Source organism: Giraffa tippelskirchi, chromosome 11 (assembly GCF_054371585.1).
Source record: "Giraffa tippelskirchi isolate mGirTip1 chromosome 11, T2T-mGirTip1v1.2.pri, whole genome shotgun sequence".
NCBI classification, from domain to species: domain Eukaryota; kingdom Metazoa; phylum Chordata; class Mammalia; order Artiodactyla; family Giraffidae; genus Giraffa; species Giraffa tippelskirchi.
Genome location: NC_137285.1, coordinates 112,281,746 through 112,303,541, shown reverse-complemented (window position 1 = coordinate 112,303,541; position 21,796 = coordinate 112,281,746). Strand labels below are relative to the sequence as shown.

The window sequence follows — 21,796 nt, the reverse complement described above, 5'->3', positions numbered from 1 at the left end:
GAAATTACACTCCCGCAGGACTCTTCAGCACCATCAAGCTTGGCGGGCTTTCTAGCAGAGGACTGAATTGCAGTAGATGAGGGTGCAGGGTCACTGGAACGTCTCGGCAAACAGCAGCCGGAAGCAAGGGGCAGCTGGGCAAATGGTTGGGGAAGGAGGGTGAGCGTTAGGTGATGAATGGTGGGGGAGGAGGCGTGGGGCTAGAGGTCTGCTTGGAAGCTGGGAGGCATCTAAGCCTTGCACTTCCCTGCTCAGGCTCAGCGGGGCATCCAGCCCCTCCTTACCCAATGAAGGACCACCCAACAGGACTCCGGGTAGCTGCGGAGGGTGTTGATTAGGAAAGTGTATCGTGATCCCACGGAATCTTCTATGAACTTCCCTGGTAAGCTCTTCTAGATCCCTAACTGGGTGGAGAACAGGTGCATGGTTAGTAATGATAGCATTCCTTCAAGATTGGAATATGATTCCCATTTCAGAGATAAGTATGTTGAGACTTTACTAGTTTCTAGCCCACAATCCTACCACATGGGAAACTTATAGCTGGGACAGAGTTGAAATCTGACAAAGTTCCTGGACTTCTATCCTTTTATCTCCACAAGCCCTGCTCTCCTGTGCGCGCTTCCTGCTGCCTGAATCCGACTCCCCGCTTGGTCACAGAATCATCAACTCTGCTGCGCATTAACCCTGAAGCGCTCTTGGACGGGGGTCTATGGTCAAATCTAGGGGAGTCAGGGTTCCCTATAATGCTGAATTCTATTCTACAGGATAGCACGACTAGGAATGGAGTGGGACGCGTGCCTGTTCAAAACCCTTGAAAGCAAACAGGTAAAGTTAACCGTGATGTCAGACTGTCCTCAAATTCCGAGTTACTTTTCCTGTGTTTTTCATTTGTCCTCACCAACCCCCCTCTGTGCCCCCCTCCCACCCCTGCCATCAATGACCTCAATGCAAATACAAGTGGGGTGGTACTTCTGGATGCTCCATGTTCTGGACGCAAGTGGTGACACAATCCTTCTGGGGCTCACATCCTTCCCCTCATTGGTTGCCCGGAGCTCCTAGAACCCCCCTAGACCCAGAGCAGCGGGAATAAAAGCAGCTGCTGGTGCTGGGAGAATTCAGAGGCACTCAAGTGTCTCTGCCACTTCTGCCAGAGAGCCATCGCCTGCCGCCAAAGCTACTGCTGCTGCTCCTTCCTGTGCTCCCAGCCACCTGGTGCCGGCTGTCAGGTAAGCCCAGAGATTCCTGCTTAGCTGGGATTCTGTTTCTCTCCCCTTCTTTCCCTCTCTCTCTCCAGTACTTTTTCTTAGCGGATCTCTTCCTGTCTGAACGGCTCTATCCACTCCTGTTCTTGTCTCTTCACACAAGCTGAGTTACTCTGCAAGGCTCCTTCCACAGGTAACACTGGATGGTCTCAGTTTGCAAACTCTTTCTTCGCTCTTGTGCCCAGGCTGGCTCCAGTCTCCTTCCCGCAGCTCATGTGCTTAGGTCGGTCTGGGATGCTGGAGCTTCCGGGTACTGCAGGCTGATCCTGATGCAGGAATAGCTTTGTGCGTGCGGCCAGTGCTGTCATGGGCCACATCTTATGCCTAGCGGACCGGGGGAAATGTGTTTGGAACCCAGGACGGTGCAGGCAGGTGGGAAACAGGCGCAATGACTGAAGGGCGGGCAGTCATTAAACGCAAGCCCCTGCTGTGGGTTCTGGGAACTTTTCCCCCAGTTTTTGTCCTGGGTCCCAATTTGAGACTCTCCCAGCTTGCTTCTTACAGGGTCCTCTTTGCAAAAGTGTGGAGTGACTGACCGGTAGAATTTGGTTCTTTAGCTCCTCAAGGATTCCAACTACAGTGATAAGTCCTCTCTAACCCCCTCCCCCAGTCAGGAATGAGGGAAAACCCAGCACTAGGATGACAGCTTTGAGTTGGACAAGGGGAGAAGCTGTGGTGACAGGTACAGACAGACCTGTCTTCCAGGAGTCCTGGCCAACAGGTTGTATGTGAGAGTGTGGGGGGTGCTGGGGAGGGGTCTATGTTCAGAGATTTCCTCACCCAGTTCTCCTGGAAGGTTTCTTGTTCTAAACCAAGCATCCTACAGGCTTACTGGATCATCCAGCAGTCCACTTTGCCAAGGAGGTGGAGGGGAGTGAAATGACCAGCCTGAAGCCAGGATGCAAGGGAATTAGAGGCACGGGCAGGAGTAGAGCCCAGATCTGTGGGCTCAGGGAATTTGGACCTGCTACAGGTGGTGATGTTATTCTTCCCTTACAGAGAGGTGTCATGGGGTTCTGGAAGTTCCCCTCATTCCTGGTCCTCAGCATCCTGGTCTTGTACCAGGCAGGCATGTTTCACGCAGCACCATTCAGGTAAGACAGCCCTGCTAGGATTCTCTCACCTCCCCTGGCCCCTGGTTCATAAAATTTTGTGTTCCCCGTTGTACCATGCTGTATCTGGCTTTTACGGGGGGCTTGGTAATGTATAAATGTAAACTATATATAAATTTATCATTTTTATGAAGCAAAGATATGTAGCACGCAGTTTACGAATAGACATAAGACATATACGTTACATTGTTATTGTAAATTTCATATAACTTATTTCTTTTTACCAAATATTTGTATCTTTAGGAAATCTATTTATTAATTTAACCATAATTTGAGAAATGGATCACAACCTAATCTGTTAATTATTTTGCCAACAAATTTGTAATTTAGATGTATGGGACCTATACATCTAATTTCTCACCTTCATTAAGGTTACACTAAACTGAAACCATTTTCAGATTTAAACTATCATTATCATTTGATTTTTAATAATGGCTGTATTTAACACTAAGTTCATAAAATTCCTGAAAATCTAACCATTAATTTTCCCAAGTCTAGATGATCCACTAGAGGTTTGGAGCAAACCACTTCTTTGAGGTCACACCAGAGCCTAAATTCTGGAGAAGCAGCATTTTTGGATGGATTACTGGCCTCTTGCCCTCTCTATTGAGAGATGGGGCAGTCACATCCTCAGGGGAAGTCGCAGAAACCAGGAAACCTAGCTGCTTATCCTGGATGTGGGCGGCAGGGCTCAGAGCTGGTGTTGGGCTTGCTTCCCTTCCCTAGGTCTGTTTTTGATGGCCGTTTTGATCCTGCTACCCTGGATGAGGAGGAATCGCGCCTCCTACTGGCTGCGATGGTGAATGACTACGAGCAGATGAGGGCCCGTGAGTCGGAGAAGGCTCAGAAGACCGAGGGCTCCCGGTGAGATGCCCTGCTCCACCCAGCACAGGGCATCCTCTCCCTCCTGTCCTGCCCAGAAAGGCATATCCCGGAGCCACCTTTGGGCTTTCTGACACCCCTAAAAATGTCTATGGGGAGTGATTGCGGCCTTTTCTCTAATGGCCTGTGATACTCTGCTGTCCTGACCATTTCTAGCAGAAATACTTAAGGTTTATCGGTGCCTCTTAGAGCAGTGATTTTCCATGATGATTCTGTGGGGCAGCACTTACTCTCACTAACAGGCCTTTTCTTTTTCTCTATCATGCAAATCAGCATCCAGAAGAGAGCCTGCAACACTGCCACCTGCATGACCCATCGCCTGGCAGGCTGGCTGAGCAGATCTGGGAGCATGGTGAGGAGCAACCTGTTGCCGACCAAGATGGGTTTCAAGATCTTTGGTGCGCCCCGTAGGAGCTTCTGGTTTTAAGCAGTGAAATGATTCTTGGAATAAGGTGACTGCTCTTTGTACTATTAGATGGGAGAATAACTGACTGGGTACTTCAGAGTGCAGTCCACACTCTAACCCTTCATGGATTCATATGGGTGAAAAATCCACAGGGGAAGGAGCCCACACCAGTGTCTGGAGAAAGAACATAGAGCCCCAATAGCTGAAAACCCTAAAACTTGGGTTCATTTTTCTCTATTTTTTCAGTCTCTTCTTGTGACACTGAGATCCTCTGCCAGGAAATATGACTGTGTTTATTTAAAACATGGTTCTCTGGATTATAACTGTGACTATTCTAGCATTTGAGTTTGAAATGCAATTATTCTCTCCTTTTAGAGAATGCCCTACTATGTCATGTACATCTGAATTCAGAGTATAGACTTGGGTTCAAGTCTGTCTGTCTGTCCCCTACTAACCAAATGATTATAGTCTTGACCCACTCTGAGCCTCAGCTTTCATCTAACTTGAATGCAACAACAGTATCATCAATATAAAAAAAGCAATTATGATAATACATGACAGGAGCCTCTTAACTAATAAGTAATATTTGTTACATTTTTTTTGTCCTCCTAGGTCAACAGGAAGCTGAACTCTACTTCTAGTTTGCAATGAAGGCATCTTACAAAAAAAGAAAATAGCATGGAAGATATCCATATATGCATGCTTCTCGATATTGAAAACACTCTTCTTTTCCTTGAAATAAACTAAATGCAGAATAAAATCATCACAGTTATCTAGTGTGCATCTTTTTTTATATCAATATATTTGATTCTGTATTCAATAAATATGACACATATCTCATTGGCTTATCTGGTAGCAAATCTGGGCCCTGTCAGCCAACTTGTCAGCTGTTCTGCTAAACTTCAGGGGCACATGAGGTCACTGCCTTCTGGGTGTCTGGGGGTGCCTAGTAATGATGAGTCTCAGTGGCACTCTTTGTTTAAAGAAATGTTCTCATTTGTACACTTCATCAACATAAAAAATACATTCTCAATACACTTAAAAGGAGTGATGCTGTTTTTCCCATGAAAACCTCAGAGACCTGTGAACAGTCTGTGACCAGGCTGGCTCAAATGAAGCAATGATACCATGCTTGGGGTATGTTCAGTGTCTAGTGATACACCCTTACTGGAATTAGAATACTCTGCATCTCAAGGAGATATTCACATTTATTTTCAGAGAGTGCCCTAGTCCCCTGCCCCAGGAGTTACCTGTCCTCTTCTCCTTGACTCAGGTTTGTCCTTACCCATCCCTGTCTTCCCTCCCAACAGTACCCTTTCATTCACTTCATAGCCTGCAAAGCCCTTTAGAATAAGGGCTCACAGTTTACAAGGGGATCACAGATTGACAGACCTGGAAAGACCATCAGATACCATCTAATCCAACTTTTTACTTTGAGATGCAGAGAACTAGAGTGTGTTGCTCAAGGTCCTGCATTAAGTTTAACAGAGACATTCTTATATTTAACAAATAATCATTGTGTCTGTTATATGCTTAATACTATTTGAGCTCCAGGAACAGAGCAATGAATGAAACAGACAAAACCCTTGCATTCACAGAGCTTATATTCTAACAGGGGGAGATTTAGGTGATACATGCTCTAGAATCAGAGATGCTTAGTGTTGGAAGGAATATGGCATGTCATAGGATGTAAAGGCCTATTCCATATAAAAATTTTACAGCATCAACATCTCTAGCATCTGTTGGAAATGCTGGTGACAAACTGTTGACTATAACTTTCAAGGTTACCAAGGAAGCCAATTCTACTGGTGGACAGTCAGTTAAGTGGGATTCTTTAGTTGGAAAAATCATCCCCTCTTACCCAATTGACCATTATTTCTTCAGAAGCACACAGAATTATGACTCTTGCTTCCATTCAGTCTGTACTCAGCACAGTAGCCCAGCGTTAGCTGCAAAGGTAGATCAGACCATGTCTTCCTTTGGTACAGAATACTCCATTGAGTCCCCATCTCACGGAGAAGAGACCTGGGACGTTGCAATGGCTTACAAGGTTCACGTTCTTCTACCCTTCCTCTCCCCTCACCAATAGTCTCACTACCACCTAGTCTCACATCCTCCTTCTCCCTCGCACTAGCCTTCTTATGACTCCTCATTTTGTATCCATCAGCAACAATCCCCTCAAGTGTTTGCACCTGCTGGTACCTCTCTGCAGAATGCTCTTACCCCGTGGCCCTAACTCCTCCGGATATTTATTCAAATATCACCTATCCTGGCTATCCTTTCTGATATTGTCCCTCACCTGCCAACCCACCCTAACCCTCTTTGTCTCTTTCTTTTTACTTCTTTACTACTTACTACCTACTATCATAACATGTATTTTATTTAGCTAACTTACTATGTGTATTCCATTCTTTGTAAACAATTTAAGTTCCACATAGATAGGAATATGGCTATTTCATTAATCGCTGAAACTGATACTCACTGAACAGTATGCCTGGCACAAGGCAGCATTCAGTAAATATTTGTTAAATGAAAAGTTAAATCTTCTTGTCTTTTGCGCTTGTTGTCAACTCTCTGGTTCCCTTTCAGTCTGAGGTACTCATGATCTGACTCATATCATGTCTCTGCTCTCTTGTAAACTAACCCATTGCTTGTTTTACTCCCAACTTTCTCAGGGTTTTTGCACTTATTTATTTTGATTTTTTGCTTCAAATATTGTCCCCCAAAAGTCTGCATGCTTGACTCCCTCCCTTCCTTTAGAACTCTGATGAATCATCTCAGGGAAGACTTTCCTGACCACCATACACAAAATTACACTCCTTCCTCAGATTACTCTCTGTCACCTGATTATTCAGCTTAATTTTTTTTATTCATAGAACTTACCAGTAGCTACGATATATTTATTATTTTTATATTTTTTTATTTATTATTTTTCTGTGTTTGTCTATGTCATCCCACCAGCATGTAACACTCTGAGGAAAGTTACATGTATCCTTGGAGCTTAGAAAATTCTGTAGAACATTATAAGCCCTCAATAAATATTTGTTGAAAGTGAAGTGAAAAGCTCTCAGTTGTGTCCAACTCCTTGTGACCCCATGGACTGTACAGTCCATGGAATTCTCCAGGGCAGGATACTGGAGTGGTAGCCTTTACCGTCTCCATGGGATCTTCCCAATCCCAGGGATTGAACCCAGGTTTCCCACGTTGCAGCCACGAGGGAAGCCTGAGAATACTGGAGTGGGTAGCCTATCCCTTTCTCCAGTAGATCTTCCCGACCCAGGAATCAAACCGGGGTCTCCTGCATTGCAAGCAGATTCTTTACTAACTGAGCCATCAGGGAAGCCCTGATATTTGTTGAGCTTTTAAGTGAATTGTAATGCTCTGATTTGTTCTCTGAGTTCATCTTTAACTGCTGCTGCTGCTGCTGCTAAGTCGCTTCAGTCGTGTCCGACTCTGTGCGACCCCACAGATGGCAGCCCACCAGGCTCCGCCATCCCTGGGATTCTCCAGGCAAGAATACTGGAGTGGGTTGCCATTTCCTTCTCCAGTGCATGAAAGGGAAAAGTGAAAGTGAAGTCGCTCAGTCGTGTCCGACTCTTAGCGACCCCATGGACCGTAGCCTACCAGGCTCCTCCGTCCATGGGATTTTCCAAGCAAGAGTACTGGAGTGGGGTGCCATTGCCTTCTCCGGCATCTTTAACTATTGTCCTGTTTATGAGATGTAACGATCTCACATTTAAAATGGTCTATAATTTTTGTTTTGATTTTCACTTTGAAAAGTAACATAGAAGAGTACTTTAAAATTTAAATTAGAATTCAAAACTATACTTCACTTATTCAGTTTCAGGTTTTACATTGAGGTTTGAGAAAGTATTGATAAAATTTCTTAATTTTTGACTTCTGAAATTTACTAAAATTTTCAATTAGGTTTGTTATTTGATCCTTTCCCATAAATGATTAAGAGATTAAAAAGTATTAAAAGGAGCCCCTGAGGGCAAGGCACCTCCATGCTACAGAAAAGCGAGCGAGGCTGTCTCATTTTCCAAGAATGAGAAGCCAAGAAAACCCATGGATACAATACCTTTCTCATTTCTTGTCTAACCTAAAATCCACTGAGGTTGTGTCCTTGGTTCTAGGCTCTAATAGCACCAGGGAACCCTATATTAAAGCTCTATAAGTCTGATGCCTAAATAATGGTCAAAATGTCTCTTGGGAGCAGAGACACATTAGAAAGTTTCTCCAAGCCCAGGTGGTAAAAAGTCCATGGGCTCGTGCGTACCTTCCATGTGTTAACAATTTCCTTTTGCCTGCTCAACCTGCATGCATCATTAAATACTGTATAAGGTTTAAAAAAATGAAGGGGCTTTTTTCAAGTGGGCTTTAATCCAATCTTCACTTAATTAAAAGCCTTTGTTAGTTATTGGCAAAGGAATCTAAGGCATGGGGCTCAACATTCAAGCGCAGACTTCAGGATTTAACTGCATCTTAATAACCCATCAGGGGCTTCCCAGGTGGCTCAGTGGTAAAGAATCTGCCTGCCAATGCAGGAGACGATCCCTGGGTTGGGAAGATGCCCTGGAAAAGGAAATGGCAACCCATTCCAGTATTCTTGCTAGGAAATCTCATGCCCAGAAGAACCTGGAGGGCTACAGTCCATAGAGTCTCCAAGAGTTGGACACAACTTAGTGACTAAAGAAGAACAACAATAACCTGTCAAAGCCTGGAGTTATGTGATGCAAAGCAGTCCATTTCCCATCTCTCCTGGAGTTTCACCAAACATGAACACCAGTTCGCTCAATAACTTCCCTTTGTCCAGAGCTCATATGAACAGGAACACTGAAGAACACAAACTGGAAGTTGCTAGAGGAGGAACACCTCATATTTGAGATTTCATGATTCCCAGACACAACTGTCAGGGGAGTGAACACAGTCAGCCACACAGGCGGTAAATTCAGGGGGTGCCATTCCCAGAAGAGGCACAGAGGATGGCCCCTGATATAAAGAGTGATCTCCTCGCCCCCACCCCACACCCCATCAGATGCACTCTCTTTTTAGACACTCTGTTACTTCCCCTCTAGCCACTTTCTGGCTCTGGCCCACCTGCCCTGGGAGACTTCCTCAATGCTCCAGCCCACAGCAGCCTCTCTCTCTCTCAAAGCCCCAGCACTTACTGTCCCTGCCAATCAGCCCAGCATTTACTTATTGTGGTAGGTAGAGTAAGAACTCCTCCACCCCCAGAAGTCCACATCCTTGGAAATGCAAATGTGTTACTTTACAAAGAGACTTTGAAGATGTGATTAAACTGAGGGCTTTGAGATGGGGAGATTATCCTGGATTTATCCAGGTGAGTCCAATAAAATCACAAGACTCCTTCCAAGTAGAAGAGGGAAGCAGAAGAGGAGGCTGGGGTGAGGTGATAGGAGGACTCAACTTGCCAATACTGAAAATGGAGGAAGGTTCTGAAAACGGAGGAAGGGGGCCTTGAGTGTTCTGGCCACTAGAAACAGGAAATGGATTCTCCTCTAGAACCTCCAGAAAGGACCCAAGCCTGCCAAGATTTTAGCACATTGAGAGCCTTGTTGGACATGGGACTTATAGCCACAGAAGTGTAAGTTAATAAACCTGTATTGTTTAATGTCATTAAAGTAGTAATAATTTGCTATGGCAGTAATAGGAAAATAGTGCTTATTCTCTTTTATTTTCTTGATTTTATTTATTTTTAAATTGAAGTATAGTTGATTTACAATGCTGTGTTAGTTTCAGGTGTACAGCAAAGTGATTCGATTATACAAATGTATCTATTTTTCCAGATGTTTTTCTCTTATAGGTTATTGCAAAATACTGAGTATAGCTTCTTGTGCTATACAGTAGGTCCCTGTTGGTAAATTATTTCATTTGTGTGAGTCTTACCTTCCTAAGAAATCAGAATCATTCTTAGGAGATTGGTCTTTATTCATCTCCTCCTTTTTTTTAAGGCTCAATTAGATATATGCTTTAGGTTCTAGGTGAACTCACCAAGCAGCCACATTACAAAGCTTCTGCTGACAACTTGCAGAAACCGTGGATTTTAGGCAAGGACCTGGAGTCAGCTATGGACCCATTTTTAATAAGTAGAGAAAGATCTGGTGCTGCCAGTCCAGGTGGCAAGCTCTCTCTCCGCTGTCAGAGGGCACTGTTACATACTTTAGTGTCAGGGATATAAGGGCAAGGTACCTGTCCTCCCTTCCTCCTATCTATCTTGAAAATCCTTCCCTCCTCATATTGAGCAGCTGGTGGCAAGAGGAGCCTTTTCTGATTGCATTACTTAGAGTGATTTTCCTTACTCCTTCATGTTGACCCCTTCAGCAGTTCTTTCAGAAGACAAAGCTGCCTTCCGGGGCAAGGGGAGGAGGTCAGATAGCATCTTGATGTTAAATAAAGATACTGTAAAGACAGCATGACATTTACAGTGTATTTGTAGAATGTCAGAATTAGAAAGAAACTTCAAAATCTCCCAACTCAAGAGATCTGTTTGACAAATGTGGAAGTAGAAGTCCAAATGATTTTCTCAAAGTCACATCATTTAGAGTTAGGGGTGGGAATTAGAACCTTATCTCTTGGATCCCAGTACTCTTCCCCTTGTTTCTACTGCTGCTGCTGCTGCTAAGTCACTTCAGTCGTGTCCGACTCTGTGCGACCCCATAGACGGCAGCCCACCAGGCTCCTCTGTCCATGGGATTCTCCAGGCAAGAACACTGGAGTGGGTTGCCATTTCCTTCTCCAGATGTCTCTACTGCATCCACTGGCAAAATAAAACACAACAGAAACAACCACAGTTCAGATGAGGTGAAACAGTGCATAATACCAACCTAAGAACTTAAGTTATTGGATTTTTGTTTCTTTGAACTTTAAAGCATTTAAAATTGTTATTTTATGAATGTTGTTATGGGTCTGATTTGTTTTCTTTTTTTTGCTTTTTTTTTTTTTTTTTTTAGCAATTTACTTAAGTGGCAGCACTAACATTTTCCTGCTGCAAAATTGTCAATCTCCTAGATATTGGTACAGGATTGTAAATAATTCATGCCTGGTCATTGAGCTTCTGACTACAAATCACATTAGCCCTGAAACAGGATGACATGCCTATGTCCTCCTCTGACTCAGCATCATGTCCAGAAGATCAGATCTCCTACCTGATATTGTAGCAGATTAGCCAGATTCCAGCATCTCAGAGCCTCAGTGACACCTTGATAATACAATCGATTCAAGCTGAATTCTCTATTTCTTCATCTATAAAACAAAGATAATGAGACCCATCTTATTAAAATGTCGAGAGTATAAGAGAGTGCATATGTGTAAGAGTATACATAGTGCTTGACGTAGAGCTGGAACTCAATTATTCATAGTTTTAATTTTAATATTTTTTTGTTTTGTTCTATCTCAATATGATTTTTTACAAAATCTTTCAGACTCACAGTACCTGCAACATTTTTCAGGATGTTCCTCTCCTCCAATGTTGCAGAGATTCACTGATGGAAAGCTTGGGATTCTCCCCGTCTTTACACAGTACACATAATTTTTAAAAATCACTTTAGGTTTTTAGCATGGTCTTAGATTCACAGCAAAATTGGGAGGAAGGTAAAGAGATTTCCCACATACTCCTGCCCCTACACATGTACCATCTATCTCCCCCATTATCAACGTCCCCCAGCAGAGTGATACATTTGGTACCAATAGTTTTCTGTTAATAATTTTTAGTTTAATCCCACAATGATCTGAGAGCAGAGATTGCATGATTTCTTTTCTTTTAAATGTGTCTTTTAAATGTTGCTGTGTGGCCCAAAATGTGGTCTAACTTGATAAACATTCCATGTGACCTAGAGAAAACTGTGTGTTCTGCTATTGTGAAAGTACTCTACAGATGTTGATTATAAACAGTTGATTGATGTGGTTGCCTAGTTCAACTATATCCTTACTGATTTTTCTGCCTGCTGAATCTGTCCATTTCTGATAGGGAGTGTTGAAGTCTCCAGTTATGTAGTAGATTCATCATTTTCTCTGGACAGTTTTATTAGTTTTTACCTCATATATTTTGTCTCTTTGTTTTTAGGCACAAACATGTTAAGGAGTGTGGGCTTCCCAGGTGGCACTAGTGGTAAAGAACCCACCTGCCAATGCAGGAGATGAAAGAGATGCAGGTTTGATCCCTGGGTCCAGAAGATCCCCTGGAGGAGGGCATGGCAACCCACTCTAGTATTCTTGCCTGGAGAATTCCACAGACAGAGGAGCCTGGTGGGCTACAGTCCATAGCATCAAAGAACTGGATAAGACTGAAGTGACTTAGCATGCACATATGTTAAGGAATATTATGTCTTCTTGGAGAATGTACCCCTTATTATTATGCAATGCCTTTCTTTATCCCTGTACCTTTTCTTGAGGTCTACTCTATCTGAAAATAACATAGCTACATAGTTACTTACACAGCATGGTATATTTTTCTCTACCTATTTACTTTCAATCTGTGTCTGTATTTAAAAATCAGTTTCTTGCTGACAACATGTAGTGGGTCGTGATTTTTGATACACTCTGATGGTTTCTGTCTGCTAATTGGTGCTTTCAGAGACCACTGGTACTCAAAAAGTTTATTGACATAGTTGGATCAATATCTACTGTATTTGTTACTATTCCTTATTTGTTGTATTGTTCTTGTTTGCTACTTTTATCTTCCACTCCTTTTCTGCCTTTTGAGGTTTTAATTAATCATTTTATCAGTATATGATTCCATTTTTCTCCTTTCTTAGCATATTGGCTATATTCCTTTAAAAATTTTTGTTGGTCTTCCTAGAGTTTGCAATTAAGGTTTACAACTAATACAAACTGACTTTGAAATAACACTATACCATTTTGTGGGTATTGTGAAAACCTTGTAATAGGAAAATAATCTTAACTCCTTCCTTTTGATCCTTATATCATTGCTGTCATTCATTCTATTGATATATACCATACTGAAGCATAAAGATAGATGTAATTATGTATATCAATATGCATATTATTTAATACGTCATAGTTATAACTATTTTGAACAAATTGTTTCCTGTTAGATCAGCTAAGTATAAGAAAGGGCTCCTCTGGTGGCTCAGGAGATGTGGGTTCAGTCTCTGCATTGGGACGATCCCCTGGAGAAGGAAATGGCAAGCCACTCCAGTATTCTTGCCTGGGAAATCCCATGGACAGAGGAGTCTGGAGGACTATATAGTCTATAGAGTCGCAGAAGTCAGATGAATTAGCGACTAAACACAAGTGTGAGAAAAAGAAACCAACCTGATGCTTACTGTGTACTCATGTTGTGTTTTTTGCCTTTTATTATAATTTAAAATTTTTGGATAGCTGAAGATGATATGTCAGGTCAAAGGAACTGCTGGAAATAGGTCTCTGGTATGGTGGTGGTGATCTACACAGTAAAAGGCTTTAGCGTAGTCAGTGAAACAGAAGTAGATGTTTTTCTGGAATTCTCTAGCTTTTTCTATGATCAAATGGATATTGGCAATTTGATTTCTGGTTTCTCTGCCTTTCCTAGATCCAGCTTGTACATTTGGAAGTTCTAAGTTTACATACTGTTGAAGTCTAGCTTGAAGGATTTTGAGTGTTACTTTGCTAGCATGTGAAATGATCACAATTGTGTGGTAGTTTGAACATTCTTTAGCATTGTCTTTCTTTGGGATTGGAATGAAACTGACCTTTTCCAGTCCTGTGGCCACTGCTGAGTTTTCCAAATTTGCTGGCATATTGAATGCAGCACTTTCACAGCATCATCTTTTAGGATTTTCAATAGTTTGCTGGAATTCCATCACTTCCACTAGCTTTGTTTGTAGTGATGCTTCCTAAGGCCCACTTGACTTCACATTCCAGGATGTCTGGCTCTAGGTGAGTGATCATACCATTGTGGTTATCTGGGCCATTAAGATCTTTTTTGTATAGTTTTTATGTGTATTCTTGCCGCCTCTTCTTAATATCTTCTGCTTGTATCAGGTCCATACCATTTCTGTCCTTTAATGTGCCTATCTTTGCATGAAATGTTCCCTTGGTATCTCTAATTTTCTTGAAGAGATCTCTAGTCTTTCTCATTCTATTGTTTTCCTCTATTTCTTTACACTGTTCACTTAAAAAGGCTTTCTTATCTCGCCTTGCTATTCTTTGGAACTCTGCATTCAGATGGATATATCTTTCCTTTTCTTCTTTGCCTTTTGCTTCTCTTCTTTTCTCAGCTATTTATAAGGCCTCCTCAGACAATCATTTCGGCTTTTTGCATTTCTTTTTCTTGGGGATGATTTTGATCACTGCCTCTTGTACAATGTTACAAACCTCAGTCCATAGTTCTTCAGGCACTCTGTCTATCAGACCTGATCCCTTGAATCTATTTGTCATTTCCACTGTACAATCGTTAGGCATTTGATTTAGGTCATACCTGCATGGTCTAGTGGTTTTCCCTACTTTCTTTAAATCTGAATTTTGCAATAAGGAGTTAGTGATCTGAGTCACAATCAGCTCCCGGTCTTGTTTTTGCTGACTGTATAGAGTTTCTCCATCTTTGGCTATAAAAATACAATCAATCTGATTTCAGTTTTAACTATCTGGTGACGTCCATGTGTAGAGTTGTCTCTTGTGTTGTTGGAAGAAGGTATTTGCTATGACCAGTGCATTCTCTTGGCAAAACTCTATTAGCCTTTGCCCTGCTTCATTTTGTACTCCAGGGCCAAACTTGCCTATTACTCCAGGTGTCTCTTGACTTTCTACTTTTGCATTCCAGTCTCCTATGGTGAAAAGGACATCCTTTTTTGGTGTTAGTTCTAGAAGGTCTTGTAGGTCTTTACAGAATGGTTCAACTTCAGATTCTTCAGCATTAGTGGTTGGGACATAGGTTTGGATTACTGTGATATGGTCAAAAAGCCAACAGTTAGAACCAGACATGGAACAACAGAGTGGTTCCAAATTGGGAAAGGAGTACGTCAAGCCTGTATATTGTCACCCTGCTTACTTAACTTGTATGCAGAATACATCACGAGAAATGCTGGGCTGGATGAAGTATAAGCTGGAATCAAGATTGCAGGGAGAAATATCAATAACCTCAGATATGCAGATGACAGCACCCTTATGGCAGAATAGCTTCCCTGGTGGCTCAGCTGGAAAAGAATCTGCCTGCAATGTGGGAGACCTGAGTTCAATCCCTGAGTTAGGAAGATCCCCTGGAGAAGGGAATGGCTACCCACTCTAGTATTCTGACCTGGAGAATTCCATGGGCTGTATGGTCCATGGGGTTGCAAAAAGTTGGACATGAGTGAGTGACTTCACTTCACTTCACTTATGTCAGAAACAGAAAAGGAATTAAAGAGCCTCTTGATGAAGGTGAAAAAAGAAATTGAAAAAACTGGCTTAAAACTCAACATTCAAAAAATGAAGATCATGGCAGTCAGTCTCATCACTTCCTGGCAAATACATTGGGAAACAATGGAGACAGTGACTGACTGTATTTTCTTGGGCTCCAAAATCACTGCAGATGGTGGCTGCAGCCATGAAATTAAAAGATGATTGCTCCTTGGAAGAAAAGCTATGACAAACACCTAGACAGCATATTAAAAAGCAGAGACATTACTTTGCTGACAAAGGTTCACATAGTCAAAGCTATGGTTTTTTCAGTAGTCATGTATGGATGTGAGAGTTGGACAATAAAAAATACTGAGCACCAAGAATTGATGATTTTGAACTGTGATGCTGGAGAAGACTCTTGTGAGTCCCTTAGATAGCAAAGGGATCATACCAGTCAATCCTAAATGAAATCAACCCTGAATATTCATTGGAAGGACTGATGCTGAGGTTGAAACTCCAATACTTTGACCACCTGATGCGAAGAGCCGACTCACTGGAAAAGACCCTGATGCTAGGAAAGATGGAAGGCAGGAGGAGAAGGGGACGACAGAGGATGGGATGGTTGGGTGGCAACACCTACTCAATGGACATGAGTTTGAGTAAACTCCAGGAGATGGTGAAGGACAGGGAAGCCTGGCGTGCTGCAGTCCACGGTGTCACAAGGAGTCGGACACGACTGAGCGACTCAACAACAACATGGTTGTGGTGAGGCGGTGGTGGAGGGGGGCAGAGGAAACTTTCCATAGCCCTGTAATTAGATCTTGGTCTTATAGGGAGCCTATTCCTCCAGACAGTGAACTTCAGAGGTGTTCCTCAGTTTTTTTTCCTTCCCCCTTAGATGAATGAGGTGATGAGAGGGTCATGAAGCTGAGTGTAGCCCTTCTCCCAGTTCAGTCTAGAACTGAAGTTAACTGGGAATTTTCCTTCCTCATCAGAGTCAGTTTGTTGTTGTCATTTAGTCACTAAGTCGTGTCTGACTCTTTTGCAACCCCATGGACTGTAGCCCGCCAGGCTTCTCTGTTCATGGGATTTCCCAGGCAAGAACACTGGAGTAGGTTGCCATTTCCTTCTCCAGGGGATCTTCCCAACCCAGAGATTGAACCTGTGTCTCCTGCATTGGCAGGTGGATTCTTTACCACTGAGCTACCAGTTAGGTCCCAAGTAACTACTTTTAAATCAGTATTTTCCTTGGCAACTCTCTCTTGATCATGTTCCATTCAGAGCTTCAGTAAAAACGAAGTTTCAAGGAGATGCAGTCTAAGCAATCTGTACATGGTAAGGTCTAAACTTTGAGTTCACTCAGTAAAGCTGGGATGGACCCAGGGGAGAATGGTTTTGTGTCTCATAGTAGGAGACTCTAGACTTTCAAAAAACATCTAGGGTTAACCTTCCTTTCCTTGTCTCATTCCTGGGAACTTTGATGGGGAAACCAACCCTGCATGTCAAATAAAATGAGAGGAATGTTTCTGAAATGTGTGAGCTCACAATTTTGAAATCAGTTCAAAGCTGTGCTACCTAAGTAGGTCTGGTTTCTCTGCTGACTGGGAATAGAGTCCTATAATAGCGTGGAGACTGGCTGGTAAATCTGCCACAGTAAATTAATTATTTAACAAACATTGGGTGAGTGCCATCTGGTGTGCAACACACTATGCTATGTTTCAAAGAAAGGGTTTTTGTTTGTCAATTTGTTTTTGAACCTTGCCCCAGCTCAGCATCAGCACACCTTAGAAATTCAGAGTACCTGATGGATGAGTTAATCTTAATCCCTCTCTATCTGGACATACTGACTTCTCAAGAAAACCTGGAATTGCTGGAGGCTGCATTAGCACCCTCTGGGAGCAGACCCTGAAGATTTCAGAGCTTGGAAAACTGACGGTACACGTGGAAGCCAGGAGTAGAGTTCTGAGCCCACATAGTCACAGCGTTATAAATTTGGCTTTTGAAGTCCTCCTTTCTTAACCATTTTGCATCACCATTGTATTGGTGAAGGCAATGGTTCTCTCAACAGGAAAAGGCAATCCAAGGACACCTGTACTTAGCAATGACTTCAGATCAGAAACCTCGGGTCTTGGAAGTCATTTTGGCAAAACTGTCTCCCACCTGAGTTTTAAAGCCTTGCCTACAACAGTCGTAAGTGGCAGAGCCCACTTAAATGCCGCAAAATATCTGCATTGCCGCGGTTGCCAATTTGGTCTTGCGGCCGAGCCCCCAACCCCTGTGTGGGTCTCAGCCCACGATTTCTGCTTTTAGACACCAGGATAGAAGCCCGCGGTCCGCCATCCTGAATCCTTCCCTTGCACATCTTCCCTTTCCCGGCTCTGTGCCCAATCACATTCGCGCGCTTCCGACGGGTTAATCCCTTCCCCGCTCCCGCTGCCGCCCTGCCTGAGGAGAGACAGTTTCAGATACCCAGTTCCCTGCCCCAAGATTTTATACTCATGCCACCCCTGGGCTTAAAAAGCAGAAAATTAGAATAAGGGCATCTTTGAAGTTAGATATCTTGAGCCCCGAGACCACGAACCTGCAAGGGGAAGAGATGTGCCGCGAGGCAGGCGTGTCGAATGGAACACTGAGGCTTCTGGACTCTGAGGTCTGGGTCTGAACCTGTGGCTTGGTCAATCATAGCTCAACTAGTATCGGTTCTCCCTGCAAAACGCGTTACCAGGGATCCATGTTTTCCTCCAGAACCCTCACCCTCCGCCCCTGCCCGCCAATATGACGCTGCAGTGCTTGCGGCGCTGGAGGGTCTCTACAGGCTGTGTGGATCATGTGCTGTGCGCTTAGACCCAGCGATCCTGTGTACAGTGAGAAGCGTCTTTCTCTGCGTTCTACCTGCTAAGGACAGCAAGCCAGGACCTCAGACCTTCCTGGAAGGCTTACAGCAGTCGCTCCAACAGAGAGATCCAGAAACCTGTTGAGCAGGGTGTAGGAGGGTCGAGGTGCTGGGTAATCGAGTTTTACAGAGCACCTTTATTCCAGAGAGTCATGGACGCAGGACGTAATCCTGCTGCTGTGTGCTGTGCGTTTACTGCCGAGCTGTGAGCATCACCTGGATGCCCTGGTGCACCAGTGTCATTTTGTGAGTGCCTGTGGTTAGGGAGCGCGCACATGTTTGGAGTCAGTACTGAGTTTGTGGGTGTGTAAGAGTAGACAGAAGCCAGCACGGAATTACACTCCCGCAGGACTCTTCAGCACCATCAAGCTTGGCGGGCTTTCTAGCAGAGGACTGAATTGCAGTAGATGAGGGTGCAGGGTCACTGGAACGTCTCGGCAAACAGCAGCCGGAAGCAAGGGGCAGCTGGGCAAATGGTTGGGGAAGGAGGGTGAGCGTTAGGTGATGAATGGTGGGGGAGGAGGCGTGGGGCTAGAGGTCTGCTTGGAAGCTGGGAGGCATCTAAGCCTTGCACTTCCCTGCTCAGGCTCAGCGGGGCATCCAGCCCCTCCTTACCCAATGAAGGACCACCCAGCATGAATCCAGGTAGCTGCGGAGGGTGTTGATTGGGAAAGTGTATCGTGATCCCACTTAATCTTCTATGAACTTCCCTGGTAAGCTCTTCTAGATCCCTAACTGGGTGGAGAACAGGTGCATGGTTAGTAATGATAGCATTCCTTCAAGATTGGAATATGATTCCCATTTCAGAGATAAGTATGTTGAGACTTTACTAGTTTCTAGCCCACAATCCTACCACATGGGAAACTTATAGCTGGGACAGAGTTGAAATCTGACAAAGTTCCTAGACTTCTATCCTTTTATCCTCACACGCCCTGCTCTCCTGTGCGCGCTTCCTGCTGCCTGAATCTGATGCCCTACTTGGTCACAGAATCATCAACTCTGCTGCGCATTAACCCTGAAGCGCTCTTGGACGGGGGTCTATGGTCAAATCTAGGGGAGTCAGGGTTCCCTGTATTGCTGAATTCTACCCTATAAGATAACATGGCTGGGGATGGAGTGGGACGCGTGCCTGTTCGAAACCCTTGAAACTGAACAGGTAAAGTTAACCATGATTGTCCTCAAATTTCGACTCAGTTTTCCTGTGTTTTTCATTTGTCCTCACCAACCCCCCTCTGTGCCCCCCTCCCACCCCCGCCATCAATGACCTCAATGCAAATACAAGTGGGGTGGTACTTCTGGATACTCCAGGTTCTGGACGCAAGTGATGACACAGTCTTTCTGGGGCTCACATCCTTCCCTCATTGGTTGCCCGGAGCTCTTGGAACCCCCCTAGACCCAGAGCAGCGGGAATAAAAGCAGCTGCTGGTGCTGGAAGGATTCTGAGGCACTCAAGTGTTTCTGCCACTTCTGCCAGAGTGCCATCGCCTGCCGCCAAAGCTGCTGCTGCTCTTTGCTCCCAGTCCCCTGGTGACGGCTGTCAGGTAAGCCCGGAGATTCCTGCTTAGCTGGGATTCTGTTTCTCTTTCTCCCCTTGCTTCCCTCTCTCTCTCTCTCCAGTACTTTTTCTTAGCGGATCTCTTCCTGTCTCAACGGCTCTGTCCACTCCTGTCCAGGTCTCTTCACACAAGCTGCATTACTCTGCAGGGCTCCTTCCACAGGTAACACTGGATGGTCTCAGTTTGTAAACTCCTTTCTTCACTCTCCCCATGCCCAGGTGGGCTCCAGTCTCTTTCTTGTGGCTCTCATGCTTAGGTCAATCTGGTATGCTGGAGCTCCTCGGGCACTGCAGGCTGATCTGGATGCAGGAATAGCTTTGTGTAACCAGTGTTGTCACAGGTCATATGTCATTCCTAATTGACTGGGGGAAATGGGTTTGGAACCCAGGACAGGGCAGGCAGGTGAAAAACAGGTGCAATGACTGAGCGGCAGGCAGCCATTAAATGCAAGCCCCTGTTTTGAGATCTGGAAATATTTTTCCCAGTTTAAGTCCTGCTTCTCAATTCAGGACTCTCCAGCTTGCTTCTTACCAGAGTTCTCTTTGCCAAAGTGTGCATCAGCTGACCGGTAGAATTTAGTTCTTTAGTTTCTCAGGGATTCCAACTGCAGTGATAAGTCCTGTCTAACCCCTTTTCCCAATCAGGTATGAAGGAAAGTCCAGCACTAGGAGAACAGCCCTGGGTTACCCAAGGGGAAAAGCTGTGGTGACAGGTACTCTCAGTCTGTCCTCCAGGAGTCCTGGGCAACAGGTTGTATGTGAGAGTGAGTGTGGTGCAGGTGTAAAAACTGACAGGTCACTAAAAGATCCCCCGTACCACAACTAAATATCCTTCATGCTACAACAAAGATCACAGATTCTGCATGCTGCAATTAAAAACTGGCACAGCCAAATAAATAAATAAAGACAAATATTTTAAATAAGTTATACAGAAGTGTATTTTAAAACTTAAATTAGCTTTTAAAACTATACTTCACTTATTCAGTTCCAGGTTTTGCACTGAGGTTTGAGAAAGTGTGTGTGCTGTGCTTAGTCATGTCTGACTTTCTGTGACCCTATGAACTGTAGCCCAACAGGTTCCTCTGTCCGTGGAAGTTTTCAGGCAAGAATACTGGAGGGAGTTGCCATTTCCTGCTCCAGGGTATCTTCCTGACCCAGGGATTGAGTCTAAGTCTCTTGAGTCTCTTGCATTGGCAGGCAGATTCTTTGCACTGTGCCATCTGGAAAGTCCCCATACTACAGTTGATCTTTGTCAAAAGACTGAGAAACAAGAAAGTAGTATCCATTAATTTTTGGCTTGTGAAACTGAGATTTTCTATGAGGTTTATCATATGACCCTTACCCATAAATGACTAAAAATGTCTGAAAATGAAGTATTTTCCCTCAGTTATAAAATTTGGTAGCTATATCTATCTACATGTATATCTTTGTTTACATATAATTAAAGTGATTATGTTATTCATAAATATTCTTTTTGTCTGAGTACAGGGCAATAGAGTTTCCAAGTATTATTCAATCTCTGTGAACTATCGCTTGTAATTCTAGAAATTGTTAAGTTTACATATTTTGAACTTTTTTCTTATTTTAAAATTGAAGTTACATGAGGTATAAATTCCATGATCATGATGTATGATCATCCAGCTTGCTCTGTACATCCTTGACAATGCTTGCTATTTTTAGTCTTAATTTTAGCCATTCTTATGACTCTGAAATAGTATCTCACTGTAGATTTTAATTTTTGTGTCTCTAATGACTAGTGAAAATTAAATATCTTCTCATGTGTTTATTGGTTATTTGGTGTAATTTTTGTTCAAATCCTTTGTCCATATTTTATTGGGCAGCTTTTTTTTCTTATTCTTGAGTTGTGGGAAATCTTTCATATTCTAGATGGTATATCTAATGGAATATTACAGCCATAAAAAGAATGAAATGCTACATTAGCAGCAACATGGATGGATCTAGAGATTATCATATTAATACTAAGTCAATTCAGACAAAGACAAATACCATGTGACATTGCTTACATGTGGAATCTTTAAAAACAAAAGTTACAAAGGACCTTACTAACAGAATAGATCCACAGACATAGAAAGCAAACTTATGGTTACCAAAGGGGAAAGGTTAGAATGAGGGATAAATTAGGAGTTTGGGATTAATATATACACAATGCTATATGTAAAATAGATAATCAACAAAGACCTACTGTATAGTACAGTGAACTCTACTCAAGATTCTATAATAGCCTATATGGGAAAATAATTAGAAAAATAATAGATATATGTATATGTATTACTGAATCACTTTGTTGTATCCCTGAAACTAACACAATGCTGTAAATAAACTATA

General features: G+C 43.3%; 2 protein-coding genes across 12 annotated transcripts in view; one reads left to right on the top strand and one right to left on the bottom strand.

Annotated features, from left to right (window-relative positions):
- The window catches only part of LOC145527318 (calcitonin receptor-stimulating peptide 2-like), a 141,003-nt gene that overhangs the window by 60,098 nt on the left and 59,109 nt on the right, over nt 1-21,796 (bottom strand). For all 10 annotated transcript variants that reach the window (XM_081545065.1, XM_081545063.1, XM_081545064.1 and 7 more), the window contains exon 3: nt 10,832-10,928. The gene's annotated coding sequence lies outside the window, so the exon portion shown is untranslated. The remainder of the gene's footprint in view (nt 1-10,831; nt 10,929-21,796) is intronic.
- Nucleotides 2,271-3,683, top strand: LOC145527320 (calcitonin receptor-stimulating peptide 1). 2 transcript variants are annotated; one of them, XM_081545074.1, is made up of 3 exons: nt 2,271-2,356; nt 3,101-3,238; nt 3,530-3,683. In XM_081545074.1, exons 1-3 carry the CDS (start codon nt 2,271-2,273, stop codon nt 3,681-3,683), a joined length of 378 nt encoding a protein of 125 aa, XP_081401200.1. The 2 variants fall into 2 exon arrangements, with proteins under 2 accessions (XP_081401200.1, XP_081401199.1); XM_081545073.1 differs by having other exon boundaries at nt 3,499-3,667.

Coding starts and splice junctions, on each gene's coding strand:
- LOC145527320 (XM_081545073.1), top strand. CDS start 2,271: ATGGGGTTCTGGAAGTTCCCCTCATTCCTGGTCCTCAGCATCCTGGTC. Junction 2,357..3,100: donor TTTCACGCAGCACCATTCAG/GTAAGACAGCCC, acceptor TCCCTTCCCTAG/GTCTGTTTTTGATGGCCGTT. Junction 3,239..3,498: donor CAGAAGACCGAGGGCTCCCG/GTGAGATGCCCT, acceptor TCTCACTAACAG/GCCTTTTCTTTTTCTCTATC.